Source organism: Agrilus planipennis, unplaced genomic scaffold (assembly GCF_000699045.2).
Source record: "Agrilus planipennis isolate EAB-ADULT unplaced genomic scaffold, Apla_2.0 scaffold59, whole genome shotgun sequence".
NCBI lineage: Eukaryota > Metazoa > Arthropoda > Insecta > Coleoptera > Buprestidae > Agrilus > Agrilus planipennis.
In genome coordinates this window covers 906,095-929,986 of record NW_020438942.1, presented here as the reverse complement: position 1 = coordinate 929,986, position 23,892 = coordinate 906,095, and the positions used below count along the sequence as shown (strand labels likewise).

Genomic DNA, 23,892 nt, shown 5'->3' with positions numbered 1-23,892 from the left:
AAACAAGCGACAAATTATCGTGCTCTTTATAAATAAGGAACACAACTTAGCCGCTCTAGCTTGATGTAACGAACGTGTCTTATTGTCTGCTCTTTTTAATTCAAATTTATTCTACATTACTGTCGCTGGGCATTTGTAGAAACAACCTTCAATTATGTCTACTTCACTCGTAAGCTTTCTATGTAGCCTATTATTCGTATGCTTTCTTTTTCCTGTCATGAACCCTAATGACCGCATTCAGTTACAACAGTGTCATAACAAATAACACTTTTGGCTGAGATAAAGGAAGTCGGTTGAGTCAGTTGCCTAGAAGAGTCTCCGTTGTGTTTGTGGTATTTCTTATCGTTATTTAAACGTCCATTTCTATCAGATTCTTCCGGCCAGATTAATCGGCCACTTTATCTCGACAAATCGAAATAAATAGATACTATCTATCTCCACGTGTCCTATAGAACAAACCCAAGCGGGATCCACGTGAGTTATAAACGTTTTTGATCGGTTTAAAACAATGTGACGCGACAGTTCCAAATGGCTCGATATTTTCATTCCCGTGCGACAGCGTTATCGACTAAACTATTCTCCTTTAAAGTATCCTAACGGGTTGTTCTTATTTTGTTTATTTCGGTGCTGGTCGTGACGTACTTTTCGAGATGCAACAATTTTTCCTTTGTAATGCTAATCGGATTATCTCCCAAACGAAATGGGACGAATAAAAACGCGCCATTGTCTCGACCTGGTAACTACTATGAGGACGAAAAGAGAATAAGAAGTACACGGTACATTGGCGCCAAGTCTTTGAATAATCGTCTAATTCTGGACCGAAAGAGTACAAAATGAAACCGATCTAACCATTTCGCACGACATAGACGAGCAAATTGCATTCAAATGTCATTACTACGTTACGTTAACAACACAGTCTGCAACTCGACTAGATTTTCATGTACATTTTACTCGCTTTAACACTTGTTTGTAATAGTTTTCTATTTACATAATGGGTAAGCAGGTTAGCCTTTATACGAGGATAAGTTAAAAACCAACCGTATAAAATTGAAAGCTAGTTTGCTTCTCGAAGAAATCGTAAAAATAACTGATGTACTATGTAAAGGAACAAGTTTACCCAAAATATCAAATAAGACGTATGGTCCACAGTGCATTTCAATTTTTGCTAATGTAAGCAATTAAAGAAAATTTGACATCTAATGATTGAAGAAATGTAAACAGGACCGTCTTCAGACGTGGCTTAAGGAGCTATAGCCCCCGATCTCGTTGCTATAAGACTTGTTCTTGTAGTTTAAAAAAAAAATGAAATAAAACTATTTAAACACTACCTAATACGTTTCAATCAGATTTTTTAATAATAAAGATTTTCAATAGATTAAAGTGAATTAATTTTTGCCACCACAAGTCTTCGCTTTTTACCGCCAGTGTCTACCCATCACTTCAGAGGAGAATCACCTACATCGGTTTCCGTTTCCAATACTTCCTTCTCCCTCCATACTCAACCCTTTTTCCCATATCAATCCTCTCCCCAATCCCAACCTTCCATTTTCTTCCTGGGGATGAGCAACCCTCAGGACTTATCTCCCCGCTCGAGGAGGGGTTTTAGTCAGTAAAAATCCGACACTACCTCTCTTCAGGGGTGTCTTTTAAAGATTTCCCCTCCTCGAGAATAATCTAAACACCTCTTGTGGTTTAGTGGTAGAGCAATGATGCGGACAGTCATAGGACCCGGGTTCGATTCCCGGCGAGGGCTTGATATCAGCAGCAATTATTCCTCATTGATTTGAGGTTATCTGTAGTAAAAGTTAATTTCTGACTATTTAATAAGAACTAAAGACAAGATAACTGGCAATCTACTTAAATACGATGTTTTTTCCACTAAGCCATCTTTGGTAGTAGATGAACATTCTTAAGGGGACCTCTCTTAAAATTTTAGACCTTACTTATTGAAACCTTACTGTATCCAAAGTTACCTATAATTTAGACTTTTGACAAGCCCTTTCCGCATGATCACTTTTTTTACGCGTTCCTAAAGTTACAGTATTCTAGATGATCAACTACTTCACCCTTTCAACAAAATGGTGACTAGGTAACTATTAACCGAATTTTCTTAATTTAGGAACAAACGTTTTTAGATTATGGTTCAGCAAATTGAATTACCGGAGTAAGGTAAGGCATTAACATTGCGAAAGTTTTCTTCGATATTCAGAAATTACCTCCATTATTCCAGAAGGGCAGTGGCTGTAAGGAAATGTCAGTTATTTCTCGTAAATAAAACAATTTCGTTACGAACAGCACGCGACCTGTCCAGCCGCATGTGAAGCCAATGACGTGTACGCACATGCGCGGTTACCTCCAGATACGAGGGTAGTTTGAAAAGTTCCAGCGCAGGAATCAATTGCCCAAGGCGATGAAAAATTGCGAAGAGAGGGTGGTGGAGGTCTTTATATGTACCGTTTTTTAAGATTTAAAATTTTATTTGTTATTCAGAACATGCCAGACCCTGTTCTTGGATTTATCATTCAGTTTTAGTGTTAATACTCTTAGTATGGTTTCTTTTGGGGCGAGAAGTGGGGGGAAAATTTTGTAATGAAGTATAAATATGGAAAAATATGAAGCATTGCGACGAAGGACGAGGGATGACATTTGGTATGGTTGCCAAACCCGGCTATTTAATGTAAATAAATTGAATAAAAAAATCCATTCAAGAATCAAGAACATTTTGAAACTCCCCTTGTATAAATTTACAGGTATTTAGCTAGGTATTTATCCAGCGTCTACCATGTAAGTTTCCGTGTTGCAAATGTATTCCTGTTCTCCGCCGACAGATGCAACATTTATCCCGAAGGGGGTGAGTTAACAGGCGAGTGCTTTCCCACGTTCCAAGACCGTCTGAATCGGGCGAATTCGTATTCACATTGGTCGTTCAGTTGTTTGTTGTACATACGCCTACTTGTTATACACAAGTAAAAGTAATCCAATATCGCCACACCAATGTGTATACTGTAGATTATTCATAAAACAGCAACGTTAACATGAAAGACCAGAAATCGATCTAATTGTTTTATGTTCATGTTTCAAAATGTTTTCCATTTTGGAATGATATGCATTAACAACTACAGCAAATGTAGAATAAAATGGGCGAATTCCATTTCCGAAATTAAATAAATCAAAACTGTATCAAAGTTCCTTGACCATTTACTAATTCCGACTTAATTAGTAACTCAAAATATATTTTTTTTTTATGATCCCGTTTGGAGCTAATAACGGGAGACATCATTTTTTTTGTGAACTGCAGAGATTACATTCAGGAATTCTTTCAGATATCTTGTGAATGATTAGAAGATGCTTTGACAGGGGTTTTCAAAATAGATATTTCACAAGTTTTGTCGTAGTTCAAAAGACTTTTCTATAGACACATCCCACTGATCTGGAAGAGTTAAAAAAATATGAGTTAACTCACTATCTATGGGAAGATCAAAAAGATCCGTTCCAAAAATTTCATCATTTCCATTCTTGTATCATCATGTGTATCCATGTTCTAAATTTTATCAAAACGGATTGGTACAATACAATGAGACAATGATCAAAGGACTATGATACCCATACCATCGGGACAATGGCACAAACCGATATTATAAACGACTGTATGACGTATTTTGATCTTGATAAATCGAAATACTCTTACAATAAATTTTGATGAGCCACAGAGAATGTAAATTGGCACGTACAAAATCGCCGAGATTTTCAATGACGACTTAATAATTTTGGATTTCCAATTATTTAATCTCACGTCAACGTTTTGGTTCCATACTGAATCTAACAAGTTGCTTCTCAATTATGTGTAGAGCACTTTTCAATCTGTACCACACTTTGGATTTCAATTTTGCTGGATGTTGCTTCATCCGATCGTAATGTTCACCTGATTTGGACCATTTTTAGTCTACTGGCGCCAAACCAGCAATTAACCAAACTGGTGAAAGAAAAGGAATGTGACTGATTATGCAGAAGAAAATAGACTACTAATAAACACCAAGAAGTCTATGATAAGGATTTTTTGACTAATCCAATACAAGAAGTATCATTAGGTTTTGGACTAATTCGGATGGAAATGGTGAACATTAAACCGCTTGCAAATGTGGTTTTAATTTGCTTCGAAGCTCAATAAAGCATTTTGTTTCTTGCAGGATATATAGAGGATTTAGGTCAGCATTTTGCTGAGTTTTCTGGATAAATTTTTACAATTTCTAAAAATACACACGCCTATATGAATTGTCTTCTGTTTCGATCCTTCTTCTTTCAAATACAAAGAAATAGAAAAATGGTAACTTGATGCTGGTGACTGTAAACGACATCAGAAAGGATACGACTTCTCTTTGACACTCATCGAGTCCATTATGGGTCTCGCCTGTATCCACTGCCGATGAGATTCCTCTTTGATCTTACACACTTAATTTTCTTTTACCACTCAACCATTTTGTTTCATAAACATAAACTTATCATGGTTTTAAATTCCGTCTAATCGGGTGACAGCAAATTTTAACCGTGAAATTTAATCTCGTCCTCTCTAGTCGTAAGCTACCCATGACTACGCGCGTTCGAGAAACAAATACGTTGACAACGTACGGGACCGTGGCATTTTTAATTAAATGAACCGCGACAGCGATATATCCGGATGCCTGGAGATTTATTCGAATAAACGTTGGAGGCATTCCAATAAGAATCGTCTCTTTTTCGGGGTCTCGTTCTTGTTCTAAATTCGGGCCAAATACATAACGTACAACTAATCAAAAGAAGATAGAAGCAATCGTGACTAACTAAATTGAGGATAATCCTTCTCGTACAATAAAATGGGAGGCCTAATACTATTAGTTAATTCCACCAACAGAGTAAAACTCAGTAAATTTAATTAATCCAAAGAGCTGACTTAGACCTTCCGTTTTATTGTTCTCATTAATTAATAAAACGTGGCGTTTAAGAAAATTAAACAAAAGTAATGATTCTGGACTTATACTGATTATAAAATGAAGCGAGGAGTTGAATAGTATTATGTAGAATTGGGAAATGATAAAGAATTTTTCTTTTCTTTCTAAATACGTAGATAATGTACCACAAAGGAAATATAGATACTTTTAATGTGCAGAAATATTAGATTTATCCAACATCTTTCCACTCGTGATAACGATTTACACTGTAGAAGACAGACAAAGACCTGCAACCTATAGGTAATTCTGTTGAATACTGAAAACTTATCGATAGTGTACCACAGACTACAATTTAGCTAAAAAACAGAAGCGTACATCAATTTTGGATATTGCGTTGTCCAAATCTTCATACATTTGTTCATGGATTGTCTTATTCTCATTCTAAAAGATCAGAAGTTACACAAAATGCCAATTTTCACACGACAAGTGTTAAATCTAATGAGTAACAATAAGAAGGCGGCGACATCCACCTTAATAACTTCGAGACAGATGGTCCCTTCAACTGTGATTTTTTTAACAAGCGAAAATCTGATATCCCATAACACTGTCACCCAGGTTAAGTAATGGCTGTGGTGCTAGAAAGGAACAAGAACATTTAGTCTTTATCTTAACCACCTAGTATGTCCTCTTGGTCCATTTAATAATAAATTTACCGGTTAAACCTAATCGGTTCTCCGTTCGTTGTCATCATTTATGGTTCAACCTCTTATCTTTGAGGTTTTGTACCTTCTTCGCTAACCTGCAAGGTCCACTTTCTTGAGTAACCGCTCGATCCGTATTCTGAGGTAGGTAGTAGGGTATAATGCAGTAGCATAGGAATGGTGCCGTAAGGACCCTCGGGCAAAATTCGACAATTTGGGTGGTCGACCACTTCAAGGCGAAAGAAGACTTAACGTATATTTAAAGAGTGGCAATGGAGACGGTTTAGTTACGGCACGTCCGAGGATGCGGCACATATGTTGCTGCACATTACGTATGCTGTATTGTATTATAAAACCGTAATTTTATGGTGGAAAGCAGAGATTACAGACGATACCGGAATACAGGTTATTATTTTTAAATCTTCACGTCTTTTTTTAACTTATATTTAATTAAGTAGCGCGTAGCTGAACTGAAAAAGGGTTTTGATATTTCAACGGATAATCTCTTGATTGATGCTTCCAGGATGACGTGGGGCAACAGTGGAGCTACTCCATCAATGGTTAGGTTATGAGAACGAATTTATATAATTCATTTAGTTTTCAAAGAAGCTTTATAGAAAATGAAAGCAAAAGGAAAAGCCACAAATGTATTTACTCCCTTATTCTCGTTTTATTACTAGACGACCTTCAAGAATGTATAAGTAAATCTAGTTTTTGGAAATATCATCAGACATGTGCACGATGTTAGAAATGAAAACTTTATGGAAAACGTATCAATTGATTTCTTTATAAAATTTTATGACCGATATAACAGCGATCGTTCGATCTCTGATCATAAGTAGTACGTGCAATATGTTTTCTGAAAGGCAATTGTTTTTCTGTCCACAGATCATAATTTATCATAGTCTGAATAACTATAGATGACGTAGTTAATGCCATCTGTAGAGATTCGCTGCTAATTGTTCATTAATGTTTTGTAAGATCCTTTTCTATTTAACGATATCGATACCATTATTAATCCATGGAAGTTAGAATCAAGGAGAACGAACGTCATCTCATAATATGTGTTATCATGTCTTATTTATGATTTTGTAGAATCTACGATAGCGCTGGCGTCAGTCGGTACCTAAGTTGTCTCAAGCAGGAGCAGAAGCCAATAACTGAAACGACCTAGCGATTGCAGCGGCCTACTGTTTTGTAATCAGCAATTTTCGGTGCAATTTCATAGGTAGGGATCCTTATGTCATGAGGAAGACTGCTGAAGAGGACCTTAATTGGTCCTAGAACGGCCTAACATAGAGGGGTTTTAATCGATAGGTCCGAGGACTTCTTTCTCGGGAATCTGACACTACCTAATCGTACAGACGGCTGGGTGTCTTTTGAAGATTTTCCCTCTTCTACGAAAACAAAAACCAAACAAAGAATGGAATTGATTCCTAATTCTTAACATATTCACAAATTACAAGAAATATCTACGTAATCAAAAGTATGTGATGTATATGAAACTTTTAAGACGGTACTGATTGTAGGAACCAGAGTATTGCTTTTAATTTTTCTAGGCTTAATGGTTTCTCGATGTCCTTCTGTCAAATACAATAACTTTCAAAGATACTGTCGGAAATGTTCCCCAAAATTATGCTAAGCGGCCATTGTTTCTGGAAATATGAAAAGAACAACACTAAATAGGAAAAATTTTTAAGAAACTCACGGATTTCTTTCACAGAAGTTACACTGGACCGGCTTTATATCGTCTGAGACTGCACATAAAGACACCTCTTTAAATTTTGAAAGACGGATGTCTTGAAAAGAAGAAGAAACGTGCTCCATGTTTTGATGCGATGATAAGATAGTCAGTTCAGAATAATTGGAGGAAAAAAAGCCGACCATAAGCAGCATTAACAACCACGCAGAGGTGTAAAATTGAACGTTAAAGGTGATATCGACCCACACTATTTTGGTCGCGACGACAGCACACACGTATAATGAAGCTGTTTGATGGTCAATTACCTGCATCTCCTCTTTTTTTTCTGTTAATCCTTGTCATCAGGGAAACCGGCAACTTCATAATGCCAGCAGTTAAATTCCGTGTTCGGTCGAAAGCTTAACAATTAAGCAAACAGAAAGCAAAATAAAAATGTAAATTGAATTGATGTGGATAAATACACCAATTTAGTTTGTAATACATTTACACATAAAGTGTTTAAAGTCTGTAAAGATAAAATTAAGAAAAGTTGCTAGCTTAATCACATCATACACCCAAGTTTTGATATCGTCCGCCAGGCGACCAAAGCTCCTTTAACCTATTTCCTGCAATGGAAGAAACACGCGCGACTAATCTCTCTTTTTCTCATTAGTGCCCTTTATTGCTCTTTAAGGTGACGATTCCGTCGCAGAACAACAAACGGAGACTTTCACCCCCAGGCATTGGCCAATAAGACATCAGAAATGCGTCTGTAGCTCCTGATCACCGCATCTTTTCTTAAAGACCTGACTTGCTGCTGAAACTCCACTTTCTCGCATCTCCGCATATACCAACAGGTTATAAGCAACGAGGTTCCTCTAAACCTCAACAACACAAGCACATTTCCTTTTGTCAATATCATGCACACGCAAAAGCAACTCGCTTCTTTTACACAAAATGAATGTGAACGGTTGGGAGATCTTATAAATAAATAGTTACATCGGCTCAATTCTTCATCTTCCTTACCCTTTCATCACATATAACTCTTTACATCCTTGCTATAACTGGTTGGAGAGGAGGGTGGCGATTCATTTCTTTCCGCCAGGTGACCTAACTACCCCTAACCTTTTCCTCGTGGACGTCGACGATTACCTAAGGCAAAAAGGTTGTCACCAGCTTTATTACTGATAGGTCCAAACGCGCGACGAAACACGCGCGATTAGTCTCTCTGTTTCTTATTAGTCCCCCTCAGGGTCTTCATTTTTTCGCGGTGGGAAGGCTCAGTACCTATACACATGTTATGACGAAGCAAAAGGACCCCCGGGAATCTGGAAGCAAAAGTGATTGTGGGAAGCAAGCGACGTACACGAGCGAAGGTCCGGAAGCACCCGTCTGGTGTGCCGTAGAGTACGCCGGAAGCCCTGAGGAAAATGTACGTGGTAAGATGGCATGCGAACGCGATGTAAGCCCAGTACGGAATGTTGTAATCCAATGTTTTAGTTTATTTAAGTATAAGTTCATTTCGTAGAATTCTTATTTGTATGTATTTTTACTTAACTCATCGCCCAAGGGCTAAGAGAGAACGTACAAACTTTTAGCTTTTGGTGCTATAAAAAAGAGAAATCGTGTAGCACAACTACCCTTGCAGGTACTCTAACGGTACTTGTGACGTAGTTTTAAGCGTCCCTATATAAACCAAAGTGGCGCGTTTTTGAAGGAGAACAGTAAAGAATCCTATCCCAGTCGTTTAGATTTCTAATTCATTTTTCCTAATTCATTATTCTCTGATTCATATTTTTAGTATAGTGTTTAATTTAAGTAGTAGATAATATTTTGTGTAAAAGTTAATGTTAATAAAATATATTCGGAAATTCGGTTGTTTAAATAAGTGGTATGCAGATAAGCCTAGATCCCTAAGCATCGCTTACTGGGATACAACAGGACGAGGTAGGCTAACGTGGAGTTGCCCTTCCTCCGCAATAAAACCTGCCGAGTCGAAAGAGAAGCTCTCCCGGTGCGGCCACCAACACCTTTAGTGGCAATCGCATGGGAACCTCGACAGGCGCCGAAGAGTTAGTGGTTCTCTGGGTAGCCGCACTCCCTACCCATGTCTAAGCGAAGTAAGAGTCCTGGCAAGTGGTGCGCGGCGGGGTCACAGAGTTGAGGGTAACCTGACCCATTAGTGGGGTTACGACGTGAAACATAGCAGAGCCATGTATAACTATGCGGATCGGGTGTGTAGTCTGAGCCATTAGGAGGGGGCCTACTAGTGGCGAAAGCAGAGTAGATGCGAAAAGCATAGCAGCTCAGGCGAGCCAGGAGGCCGAAGGATGTCCGGTGATAGCGAGTATACGGCAAAACGGATGTCATCCAGCGAAGGGTGCTCCGTAGTAGCTGATGGCGACTGGAGAGCCTATACTGATACAAGGGAGCTGGGGGAGCCCCAGGAGTCCAACTTCGATTCTTGCCCTGTCAACTGGTGTTAGGTTGGGGTAGGGGGATGTGCAGCGGATCGCCCGGTTTGCTATGTAGTCCCTGTATTGAACGTTTAAGGGTGTAGATAGGCCCGAAATAGGCGGTTACTCGTCTCGTTAACCCTCAGACACCGCATCGGTGGTTTCCTGGGATCCATCCGTTTGACGGAGGGGAGACCCCAGGGAGTCCCTCATTCCATCATGGCTCAGCTGTGTTGGTTTGACGTGTGGATTTGCCATAACATAGTAAAGAACCGCACGTGAAACCTCCACAAGTTGTTTCCTATTAGTGCCCTTCACTGTTCACTAAAGTGGAGACCCCGTTACAGATCAACAAACGCAAAATTCGTCGTTTTTTCAGCCTCAGGTATTACAAACAGGACGTTAAAAATGTCTTAGCAACTCTTAATCACGACTGCATCGCATCCTTTCTTAAAGACCTGATTGGTGAAACCACCTTTTTCTAGCATCTCCTCATTGCTTACACCAACAGGTTACAAACAACGAGGTTCTCCAATTTCAGCGAATCAGGCAACATCTTCTTTCATCAATTTCACATACACGCAGATTCAACTCAATTCTTTTACCCAAAAAGGGGGTGGAGGATCCGGAAATCTTATAAATAAACCGTTACATGAGTTTATTTCTTCACCTCCCTTAAGACTTTAATACATGTCATAACATTACTCGTCCTTACACCCTCGTCACAAGTGGATGGAGAGTATGGTGGAGATTCATTTCCCTTTCTCCGCTAGGTGGCTTAACCCTCCCTAACCGATTTCTCGTGGGCAGCGAATTTGCCGAAGGCACAAAGCTTGTCACGCAACTTATGAGTCCAGACAAGCACTTTCGAGACAAAACACGCGCGACCGACCGCTATTATAGAATCCATTACTGCTTGCTATGGTGGTAACTTCATCGTAGAACAACAAACGCAACCATGATTGTTTTTTAGCTCCACGTTGCTACCAAGACGTCAAAAATATGTATGCAGCTCTTGATCACCGCTGCAGCGCACCCTTTCTTAAAGACTTGGCTTGCGTTAAAGACTCCTCTCGCATCTCCACACTCCTTACACCAACAGCTTGTAAGCAGCAGGCTTATTCGCTAAATCTCAACGACTCAAGAAACGTCTTTCATCAATTTTACACACACGTAAAATCAACTCGCTTCTTTTACCAAAAAAAGGTGAGGAGGATCCAGAAATCTTATAAATAAACCTTAAGCACGCAACGATAGATCTCCTTACACCTTTGTCATAACTGGGTGGATAGTACGGTCATCAAGTCATACCTGTCGAGCATGAAAACAAGGGCGGTTTTCATATAAAACTGTATATAAATTACTGTAATTTAGTATTTTATGAATTCAATTAGTTATTACGATAGATAGCAGTTTATAGCGGATCCTCACCGAGCGGCATGACCTAGAGGTTTAGACCATTGCTTAGCATTCGGGAGGACGCCGGTTCGATTCCGAGTCCGTTTGCCTTTGTCCCAGTTTTTTGTGATTTCCTTGGTTCACTTAGGTAAATGCTGGGACAAGAATATTCCACAGATAATCTTCCGTTCGCTTCTGTCTTTTCGTTCGTTTCACCTTTCTCATCCACCATCCACCCACTTCCACGACTCCTGAAAGGAGGCTGAAGAGGGCCATCCGCCCTACTTTCCAGCGTAGCCCGGAGGAACTGTCCGCCCACCAGCATTAGTGGCTGGTGGGAATGAAACACCCAAAAGTATTTTACGCGTATCCTCATGCGTATATGTCAATGGACGGAGATACAAATAAGACTTACTTAAAATTAAATCATTGCAAAAATTTAATTAAGAAATAAAGCAATTGTACCACTCCATATATCAAGATATCCCCTTTTAAAAAAACAAACCGAAAGTTTAATACTTCTATTGTGAACTAAAAAATAAATAAATCGATAACCAATAATTACTAAGCAATTATTTAGATATAGATATTCGTTTCTTATCATGAAAACACTCAATTCTACGTGACCGTATAAATTGTATCGAGTGTAAACCTTCCTCGTCAAGTTTTTTATAAGTTATTCTACATTGCAGAAAATAAAAAAATTGAGAAAATCTAAGTTATATTATTATCTACGATGGCAGATAATACTTACATTTGAAAAATTTTGCCTGTGTGTATTAAAAAAAATATGAAATGAAAACACTTCATAACGTTGCGATGTTATTTTTATCAATAACATCCACATTGCCAGTGAAACACACTTGACTGATCGATGTTATCTATGTATTTAAGTATTAGTAAATTAGTTTTTAGGGGATTTTCCGGTAAGGCAAAATGAAAGTCAGAAGAGAATAAAATTTGGTTTTGCCAGGGTATTTACAAAGGTAGAACAGAACTAAAAAAAAAAGAAAAAGTTAATATAGCCTATCGCGTCTTCGCAGTTTTAAGACAAATTCGACGAAAATTAGACGTTTAAAGAGCTTGTCCATGACTACGTACACATTCTACGAACAAAAAAACAAGATCGCTGCTTATCAGTCATTAATGAGCCAGTACATCACCACTACAGAAATACTTATTTTTTTAACTAAATAAGTTTAATAAATCATGAGCACTACGCCATAATAATAGTGTGTGTGACCGTACAACCCTTATTTGTTTGGAAATTGTTATCTGCCAACTACACAAGTATTTTCTATATAATCATTTCAGTCATGGAAAAACCGGCTTAGAATTAGTCTCAAGACACGAAGAGCTAGTTAGACATATTACAAGCAGAAACAGGAGTTAAGGGGAGTAGAAGTAGACCTAGATTACGTTATTGTAAGTACGAAGATAAAACTACCGATAAACAAATATCATTTTTAATATCAAAAATGATGAATAGATATAAATATCGATGTGAACAAATAAATAATCAAATTCTTGCCGTTTCAATTGTCGTTTAACCATGTTCTTGAAAAATTTAATACTCGGTTTACTCATTTGTGCTGTATTTAGTTCAGGTAAGTGTTTCTCAAGAAGTAGGTACCTATATATAAAAAAAGTATTAGAGAAGTGTTTAAATCTAAATTCACCCACAAATGAATGCTAGGTAAACTATCTAACGAAACGAAACATTAGAAGGTTCCATGAACAATTACATATTAGATCTCAATATTAGAAAACAATACATAATAAGTTTTCTTGCAGCGACAGAAGCGGCAAACACATGTGCCAAAAGAGAACTCTCCACCGGGATAGTATGCGTTTGCAATTCGACCTACTGCGATACAGTAGATCCGTTAAAACAATTACGCAAAGGTTTATATGTTGCTTACGAAACAAACAAGGAGGGTTTACGTTTGGAAAAAAGTGTCGCAGAATATGACATCCGTTCGAATGGAGATTATGAACTTGTGGTTAATGACAGTAAAACATACCAGACTATTCATGGCTTTGGAGGATCCTTTACCGATTCCTTTGCTATTAATTACCTCAATCTAAGCAGAACAACGAGAGAAAAATTAATTAGGTATAACAGATTTTCAGTTTATTAAAAAAATATTAATAATAGGAGACCATCAGGATCCCTACGTAGAATGGCTGACACGTGGATGAGTACCCGTTTGTAGTGGATTGGGCTACACTTCATTTAATTATTGAGTTCTATACGATAATCGGAACACAGTCTCAATAAGGTCTAAAGTTCAGCGAGAACTCGTGCATTGACATTCTTAAAAGAAATTAGACTGAGCGAAACGACACAAGTTGAAACATGACTTTGGACCTTCATTCCATTTGGGGAATTAAAATATAGACTTTATGGGTTCAAGGAGCTTCGGAATAAGTAACGTCCACCAGTTTATACCATCTGTCATTTAAATAAAACGAAAAAAGATTTCTGGTAATGCCAAACATCATTACATACATAGATTGTGTTAATAAAAGCTTTGCTGTTGATTTGAGTTCGCCAAAAATTCGAGGATATTGTCATAACACCTGCCGATCGTCGAATTTCTATAAAATTTAAAAAGATACCGAAGCTATTACAATAAACCAAACTGTTTCACTCATGTGGTAAATCTAACCTGCCTATGATATGGACAGACTGCATAAAAGCAATCAGCATCATAAGGTCGTCAGTCCTAAGACTGGTTGGAAACGCACCTCCACTCTTTCCTATCCTGAGCTAATGTTTATATTTCCCTAAAACTAGAATACTCCGAATCTGTAACTATTTCTGAACCTGATGAGTCCTACATCGCACCTAGAAAAACCCTTATTTATTCGGGATTCACAGCAGGGCAGACAGTACAAAGTCATGTTGCAACTGTTGACGTTTTCGCTCAGTAAAACGTACAGCACTTGCAGGGATGCAAGGCAGTATGGGATCATTTCTGCAGTTCATCGTAATCGTCATCGGACTATCCACTAAAGGACGTTTCATACTGACTGCCAAGTCACAGTCTGATTACGGTTCAGTTACGGTCAGATCAAAAATACCACCGTCCGTGCAAAGTCAAGACGGCAGACAGGAGTAAAGAGATTTTAAAAAACGTTCAAGTGTTTTTTAAAAGCAGACTTGCACTTACATTAAGAAAAAAATGTCAAGAAAAAAATACCTTATAATGATTCAAAAAAGTTTATCATAAAACTCTACAATAATTGCTTCAACTGGTTAATCAGTCAGTTTCAAGTGGATAATACGTAGAAATAACTGTATAAGTTTAATGATAATTTTTATGATAAAACTTTCTGACATTATAAAGCATTTTTTTTCTTTATTTATTAAATTCATATAAAAAAAATTACATGTCCGATAAAGGTGTGAGAACCGAACTGCGTACAACATAAATTGTCCGTTCAGTCAGGTCAAAATGTCGTTGAAAAAAATTGATGCCGCCAATTGATTGGACCGTAGTTAGACAGTGCCGGATAATGGGAGTACTGCTACAATATTTTATTGTCATTTGTGCACTATGTAGTAGCTCATAGCCTCTTTACAGTCATAATTTCAGTAGTCTCATTTATGTGTAGAAATACAAGAAGTTGTTAAAATGAAGCAATAATTCAAATCCAAAAAAAATTTACAATGGACCGATATATTTCTTTGTTTATGTTATACATGTTTTACAGTAGAATTTGCATTGTTTAAAAACTCGCGACTTCTTAAATTTCTAAATGCAAAGGAAACTACTGAGATTGGCCTCTAAAGACGATGTGAGTAACAAAGTTCACAAATAACGAGTTAGAATAATAATAATCTAGCATTTAACTATCTTATCTGTTAGTGTAGGTAGTGCCGCAATAGAATGACGTCAAACTATTAAAAAGTACTCGTTAAGTACGTACTTAACCGCGAAAATAAAAAAAAAAACGATAGAAATATACTTTTCCTTCCTAAACCACTAGAAAGCGCTTTGTTACACACATGTATCACATGCTTTTATTTGACATTCCTGCAAAGTTCAAGTTGTAAGATATAATGAGAATTCCTTGCGTTTAGGTCGTACTTTTCCGACGAAGGAAGCGAATATAACTTGTGCAGAGTCCCCATTGCAGGAACAGATTTTTCTACTCATGGCTATACCTACGATGATACAGAAAACGACGATGAAGACGTTGGTCTCTCGAATTTTTCACTAAAAGATGAAGATTATACTTATAAGGTACTGAAGAGTCGATTAACTATAATAAAAAAAGATGAAATGAAATGCGTACTGACAAATTACAACGTTTTAGATACCACTTGTTAAAGTGGCTCAAAATTTGGCAAAAAATAATATAAAATTGTTAGCATCACCTTGGTCAGCTCCAAAATGGATGAAGACCAGGAAACAGTATGCCGGAATGTTTAGTTTCGTTAAGTCGGAGTATTATCAGGCTTGGGCGGATTACATACTTAGATTTTTAAGAGAATATAAAGAACAAGATATAGAATTCTGGGGCTTAACCACAGGGAACGAACCGAGTTTAGCTTTTTTCATTGGAAATAGAATTCCTACAAACGGTTGGCTACCCAATAATTTGGTAAGAAATATAAAGAATGTATTTTTTGTATGTCGATATTTCATTTAAATGTTACAGCGTAAATGGATTGGTGAAAATTTGGGACCGACTATTAGAAATTCCGAATTTTCCAAGATCAAACTACTTGGAATTGACGATCAGAATTTCTTTTATCCATGGTATCCAAAATATGTGAGTAAAACTACATATTTGTTAAAAGACAATTTTTAAATCTGTTTTCGTAATTTTAGTTATTAAACGATGAAAAAGTTGCGGAATATTTAGATGGGTTTTCTGTTCATTGGTATTGGAATATAATTTTTGGTAGAAGTTTTTTGAAGAGAGCTTCCGAAGAAATCTCAAATAAATTCGTTATATCTTCTGAAGCTTGTTCAGGTATATGACAGTCAATATTGTCCTTTATCATCATCATAAGGTCGTCAGTCCTAAGACTGATTGGACACGTACCTCCACTCTTTCCTATCCTGAGCTAAACTTCGCATTTCCCTAAAACTAGAACAACCCACATCCTTAACTATTTGCGTACAGTAATCTAATCTAGGTCTACCTCTACCCCTCCTAATTCTCGTTTCTTTCTCTAATATGTCTCTGACCAAACCTTCATGCCCGAGAGGGTGTCCTATCAACCTATCTCCCCTATTTTTTATTGACTTCCATAGAGTCCTCTGTTCTCCTATTCTTTCTAATACCTCTTCATTTCTAACCTTCTCTATCCACGGTATCCTCATCATTCACCAGTAACATCGCATAGATTAGATATCAGTCGCAATATATTTACGTAATGAAATGGTATGAATAAAAACATACCCTTCAACAGTTTATTAACTTGAAGAAAGACTCCATGTACATTTCGCCTTTTTAGAACATCATCAGAATGAACTTTTTAATATTTATATTTCAATTTTACTTCCAGGATCTTACTTAGTAACCCCTCATGTTATACTAGGATCATGGATTAGAGGTCTCCTTTATGCAATTGATATAATTGAGGTACTAATCTTTTATTTCTTAAATATATGTCTATCGACCGTTCGTTGGATGTGAAACTCCTTTTATTTTTTAGGACCTAAACAGGAATGTAACAGGTTGGATTGATTGGAATATGGCTTTGGATACAACTGGGGGACCTACGTACATTGGAAACAATGTAGATTCTCCAATAATTGTTAACGCGGAGCAAGATGAATTTTACAAAAATCCTATGTATTATTCAATAATTCATTTTTCAAAATTCATTCCTCCGGGCTCTGTAAGAATTGAACTCGCGGGTTCAGTAAGCGGATTGTACTCTGTTGCGTTTAGGAGACCGGATAAAGGAACTACTATTGTCCTAATAAACAGGTAAAGAAGAAAAAATACCTTATAGATTTCGGTGTTGATTAATTATTCTTTTAGGAGTAACAATCAGATTGCTGTCTCTGTAAAGGACCCTTCTAGAGGAAGTATAAACTTGAATATTACCGCGAAATCGTTTACCACTGTTGTTTATTGGTAATATCAAGTAAAATGATCAATAAACTATAAAACGAAATTATTTCTTTTACACTATAGAATAGCATTATGTTTAGTGCCGCCTTTAGAAGGGCGGGGGTGACTAAAACTGAAATACACAAAACGGAAATATTACAAAGACTTCATGCCCTCAATACGTCCTCTGAGGATGTCAATCCCAATAGTTGGCAAGATGTCAATTTAACAATTCCATCGGTTTTCTGGCCTGAGGAGAAGCACTCCTGAACTATGACCATCAAGCATAATTCGCTGACATTTTCAAACTTTACAATTTCACTGTACTACACCCACTATACTTGACTTCTTGCTATAATTAGGACAAACGGGGGGACTACTAAATTGTTTTATTATTGGGTAGTTAAACAAATTCTTTTTGTGAGCATGCCTTTTAGCCGTCACTGACCGACGTATAAAATTGTACATGTGAATTGCTAATGGTAATTACTAGTACTAATAATAGCCGTGGTCTTTATTAACCGCGCTTTATGTGATACAGGTGCGATAGCTGCGAGGACGATAGATAAAAGTAGACTAGACAGCACACACAAATTCCTTAAGCGTTTTTATCTAATTATGCGCGAGTTAATTCAAATTGCCTGAAGGACATTAACATGTTACGTGGCTGCTAATGCTGTTTACATTTACACAGCCTGCTTTGCCTCCGGACAACTAATCGACCACCAATATGTACTACCGCTTCTTTGGTATTAATTGACTGTGTTTGCCTATTAGAATATTTGGCGTCAATTACTGTCTCGCACAGTACAGGTTAATGTATCTTATTATTATCTTTGTCGTTATTATACAGAAAAAACTACTTTGGATGTTCAATCTTTCTTAATTTCAAATGTGACAGCTTTAATCCCTTTCTTTAATACTAGATAACCTTTGTTGTAAGAATGTGTCATATATCGCCGCAGGCGATCTATACCGGCGATACGGTATAGTACATTACGTATCGAGGAAAGAAACAGGGTTATTGCAGACTGCATGTGAATTGCAAACATGCAGTGTGAGACAACCCTGTTTCTTCCCGAGGTACGTATATTTTTTGTCATGTTTGTGCGGAAAGCTCGTTATTAAATTGATAGTTGGCGAAATAAGAGTAAATGATTTAGAGGTTAGAAAGACATTGTCATTGAACAACTGATTTCTGCGCAAGCCCATAAACTTCAGCGCATGCGCTCAAAAGACGAATTTCATTGCCTCCCGACTAAAGCACGGCTGAAAAGAGGCCATTTATTCCCTATTTCATAGCACGCAAAACGAGCTTTCCGCACTAACATGACAAAAAATTATTTCTATACGAACAAGTCTGGCATGTCACTGAAACCTGCAAGAAGTTTCCGGAAATAATCAGAATATTCTATAGTCATATAAACAGGTAAAGCACTCAATGAGGTTTTATTTAATGTAAGAGGAAAGTTAATATAATAGGTAAGTGCACCAACGAGAGATGTAACAATATCTGAGGTATCGGCAACTTAATAACGTGATAAAGTTCTGAAATCAGGGCTGTATTCAATAGATAAACATATTTTATTTACTTTTACAACATACATGGATGTTTCGAAACACAAATATTAAAATTTCTTTAACTTCTCGAGTCAGAAATAAATATCGAGGAGCAAAAAAAAACGTGTTACAAATGGCATCGCCGCTTCCTCCGCTTGCGTTACAGTTAGAGGCATCAATCTTAACAGTAACAAAGATTAAATTCAGACAGTACATGACAGCTGAATATCAAACTGATTAATATAACTAAACGCTAACTTGACAACTATTTGGCTATCTGTTTGAATTAATGATTCTATTCAGGGCACAATACAAGCACATTCCTATACATATATCAATGACAGATACAACTAATCTGTTTACAATTAGACACGCATTGGCATTAATAGGAATAAATATTAAGAAAAACTTATTTGTCGACTTCGACTAAGACATTTCTTTTTAATTTACAATTGTATATAGTGTTTATATACTCCAGTGGTGATTTTAGGATTGAATTTTCAAAAGTGTAAAACACCATGAAAACTGTACTGCCAAACTAGAAGATGAATCCATCTAAAATTCGACGGATAGACCATAACCTCTAACAATTTTAATCAATATGTAAGTCAAGCGCAATCGCATTAATTTTTAGGACCAGGTAATTACGCCGGAGCGTGGCAGCGTGCCTTTAGCCACAGACACTGTCACGGCAAGTTTATGATTAAACAACAACATTCTGAATGTCGATGAGACAATTTCGATTTTTGAAGGGTCAACTCAATGCATTACTAAACTAATTTTTTAAATTAATTTGACCACTACAGGTAATCTCAAATTAATCAGGAAAATTGCTACTGTTGTCGTTCTCCCTTGTCAGGAATCCTGATTTTAATTTAAGGTTATCTGTAGTGAGTAAAATTAATTCAGAAAATTAATTCGTTGCTGCATCATGTTTAGTTGGATGTTTTGATAGTCAGGTAATTCCATAATTAGTATCGCAAGAAGAGATAGCTGCACAAATTTTCATTACAAACCTAAACCTACGCTGGAACCATACAGCTACCACAGCTAATTTGTAGCTTATTGAATGCGGCGTTGTAATGTCGCATTTCCTTGAGTGATCATGCCAGAGTCGGACTGGCCACTGCCTATACATTCAAATACGTTTTTCTCGAAAACGGTGGATTTTAGAAGCATGCAACATTTACAAAATTTTCTTGTTTTATAGTGCCCTGTCATCTGTTGCAAGCTTGTTAATTATTTCAAAAACACCCTATATATGCATTCTTAGCAATACGCTTAAACGAACTGTAGACTTTCGATCACTGACGTAGCATTTCAACGCTTCGACATTGTGTTCTAAGTGGCGCTACCTGGACAAAATTATCCGAACTGACTTAACAAAAATTCGAAGTAGACCAAAGATCAATTGTAAAATCATTTATACTCGATTAAGCGGTTTCTAACTTCTCAAATTGAAATTCAAACTTGATATATTATCAGTTAAATTTTTAAAATCCATATTTTATTATTAATGAGTTATTAAGAATGTATCTATTATCATTCACATACCAAAAAAATTTGAAACATTGAGAAATTGTATCAAGGATCGTGAATATTTTACCCAGACACGTTTGGCTAAATCGTATTATTTTGATGTCATCATACAATCGAGATCTGGCCTGTAAAAATTACCCTGAACAAATCGAAATATAATTAGACGATTTGTTTAGACTAATTAATGTTTCCCATTAAATTCCCGTTCATATTTCAGTCTAAATTCGACATTAGGTATTATGTAAACGGCGATCAGTCGACGTCACATTATTTATAAACATTCAAAGTTTTGTGTTGGTTATAAATGGGCCACACAATGCGTTAAATTACAAAGATCTAATTTGAATTTCAACCGGATTACTTATCGAAGATTAAAACGAATTAAAACGTGCAGCACTGCTGCAATCGTAATGAAAACCAATAAACAAATGTCACATTTATCGGTGAATTCCATTAGGGACCTTTATTTCTTCGCTTATTCACATAAACTCTATCACTTCATCTTTGACAAATTATTATAGCGTCCGTATATCACGTTAAATAATGTTTACAGTCCTAGAAAATAATTATCGCTTGTAAATTTGGGATTTAAAGAAACGGAACAATTAAAACATCATAAAATCAATAAACTAGCTGGTAGACTGATTACAATTCTGCGAAAGAATTCCGGAAATATTTGCAAAAAAATATAATAATTATCCATGAAAGTTCCAACTTTATATAAAGTATTGTTAAGTAATACTGCCGCAGGCGGAGATCGATACGACGGCGCTATCCATAACCGCTGTCGAAAAGGAACAGCTGCGGTCTTAAATATATGCGAATGACTCACAGCAGACTGATGCGATAGACGAAAGTTACGAGAAGTTTCCGGAAATAATCAGGAATGTTTTACAGCAGCAGAAATGTGTAATTGACAAGTATCTGATGGGACATATTTAACAACAAAAGACACTTGATAGAAACGGTGCGGAAAGAAAGTGGCATAGGTACACAGTGAGATAAATAAGTGATTTGTAAGACAAATAACTGTATGCTCTGCTTAATCTTATATAAATTGCTTATCCATATAAATATTAAGGCTTGTTTAAATCAACACATAGTTATACTAGAAAATACGGTGCAGTATCTATAGTGAATTGTCATGTTAACAATTTATGCGTAGCAATTCTATTGAATAAATGGACACTTAAAAAGCGATAAAATCTTGCTTAATCAGCGATAATTCGAAAGTTAATGAGTCTCGGAAAAACTTCATGCGCACAAATTAAACGAAAATCCCTTTAGAAATAATATAAAGCTTGTCGGCTGCAGTAGTAAAATCGATAAATAACTGAGGAAAGCTTGCTTTTATACTGTAGGTACTTAGATAAGATATTCCGGTAATTACTGATAAAATTATCGGGAAGTTCTAGCGAGACTATGCTCATAGTTGTGGAACTCAATTAACTGGGGAAGTAATTAAAAATTTAGCAAATGTTTCATAACTTTAAATGAACAGTTGAGTATCAACAGACAAAGCAGTTTTGTTCAAATAAAAATTTTATAATACTTGAGTGTATAATTAAGATTCTTTCAAATCGGGAATCAATTTGCTAGATTTTATATTTTAGAAATTATGTTAAAGCGGCGATAGGTGGTTCAGTCGTTAAAGGGGTCGGCTTGGGGCCTAACCTTGAGGCCTAACCTATTCGATTCCCGACACGTCCTATACCTCATTTTCATCATAAGGTCGTCAGTCGTCAGACTGGTTGGACACGCACCTCTACTCTTTCCTATCCTGAGCTAATTTTCGCATTGGTTTCCCTAAAATTAGAACAACCCATTTCCTTAACTATTTGAGAACAGTATTTTAATCTAGCTCTACCTCTACTACTCCTAACTCCCTTCTAATATGTCTCTAAGTAGACTTTCATGCCTAAGAAAATGTCCTACCAACCTATCTCGCCTATTTCTTATTGATTTCAATAGAGTCCTCTGTTCTCCTATTCTCTAATATCTCTATCCACAGTATCCTCATCATTCCCTTGTAACACCACATTTCGAATGCTTCTAATCTTTTCTTTTCGGCAGCGCCCACCGTCCATGTTTTGCACCCACACAGCGCAGCGCTCCAAACATACACCTTTAACAATCTTTTTTGAATTTCCAAATTAATCGTTCGCAAGCATAGAAGTGACTTCTTTTTATTGAAGGCGACTCGACCCTACGCTACTCTCTGCTTTGTATCCCTACTACTCCTTCCGTCCTGACTTATCTGACTCATCTTATCTAAGTGTTGTTCATCCACTTCCAGATTCACACAATATTTCTTTTTAGTTTTATCGTTCGTAGCAAACAAAGGCAATTGTAAGTCATTTAATTTAATTTCCCATTACTGCATAATAATTATAAGCAATCAAACTTCTCGAGGCAGCATTCCTCGATGCGTTCAAATGCCTGTTGAATGTTTCACTGTCAATGGAGTTAGCTGGTTAATGATAATCCTTCGGTAACAACGCATACGATACGATGCGGCAATGTCACGTACTGTGGATTTTCACGTTAATTCTGATACTACGCAATTGGACGAGATGGTAGGATGGTCATCCATCCATCCATCCAACCATCCATCGCCGTCGCCGCAACAAGTTTCACGAGATGATACCCGCAATTGTGGATAATAACGGATGACACGGTGCATAAGTATGATGTGTTTAACATGTTGTGCAAACATATTAAAGCCGCTCGCAATGAATTATACACCGTACGGGATATAAATATGTACGTCTGGGTCTTGTCGCGATACCATGGGAAGAGTGCAAGTTGCAAGACCCGTTCTTCAGCGCAACGAACGAACCAACACGGATAGGAAGCGTCATGCTCTCCTCGCGAACACGAGCAATCAACAAAGAAGAAAAAGAAAACGCCAACGTGGCAATCGCACTTGAAATGTATTATTCAAGATGCACATAATATCTTACTTAAGAGCACTGCTGCACTTAGGCATGTATGCTGATGCATTAACTAGTCAATACGAGGACTATTATTATTCACACTTGCTGACAATACAGTGAAAATGGGATTACCGCTGGTCGAATCGTATTCTTGATATGATGACAACGCACTAGAGTTCATACGCTATTAAAAAGGGTGACAGAACAAATATCTACTCCATTGATTTTACTTGTCTTGTAATACAGAAAATACGATATGCCTAATGTCAAAAATCGGAGTTTGTTTAAAAATATTTCATATCAAAAACTAGTTCTTCCCCTTGTTCTCTGCCATTTTTATTGCTCCACTATGACGTAGTGTCGGCCATTATTGTTTTCCAATTGTTGCAGTTATCGGCCGTCATTTTTTTTTTCAATTGTTGTCGCATTGTCACTGATGTCGGCCATTATGGTTTCTTAATAGATGTATAGTAATCAATGATTAAAATTTAAGAGAATTGTTTGTAAATAGGTATGCAACACATCCTACACTTCAGCATAAAAAATTGCTGATACTAACTTTTATTTACGTAATACTACATTGCCCTGTGCTGACAGCACTTATAATTTTTTTTT

The 23,892-nt window shown here is 36.9% G+C and overlaps 2 protein-coding genes across 40 annotated transcripts in view; one reads left to right on the top strand and one right to left on the bottom strand.

The window, feature by feature from the left end:
- The window catches only part of LOC108737894 (collagen alpha chain CG42342-like), a 193,916-nt gene that overhangs the window by 127,434 nt on the left and 42,590 nt on the right, over positions 1–23,892 (bottom strand). The gene's annotated exons all lie outside the window — the stretch shown is intronic.
- Positions 12,656–17,306, top strand: LOC108737897 (glucosylceramidase-like). The gene is made up of 9 exons (XM_018471079.1): positions 12,656–12,768; positions 12,956–13,277; positions 15,252–15,414; positions 15,488–15,775; positions 15,833–15,946; positions 16,006–16,150; positions 16,689–16,765; positions 16,839–17,116; positions 17,171–17,306. Exons 1-9 carry the CDS (start codon positions 12,714–12,716, stop codon positions 17,268–17,270), a joined length of 1,542 nt encoding a protein of 513 aa, XP_018326581.1. The 5' UTR covers positions 12,656–12,713; the 3' UTR covers positions 17,271–17,306.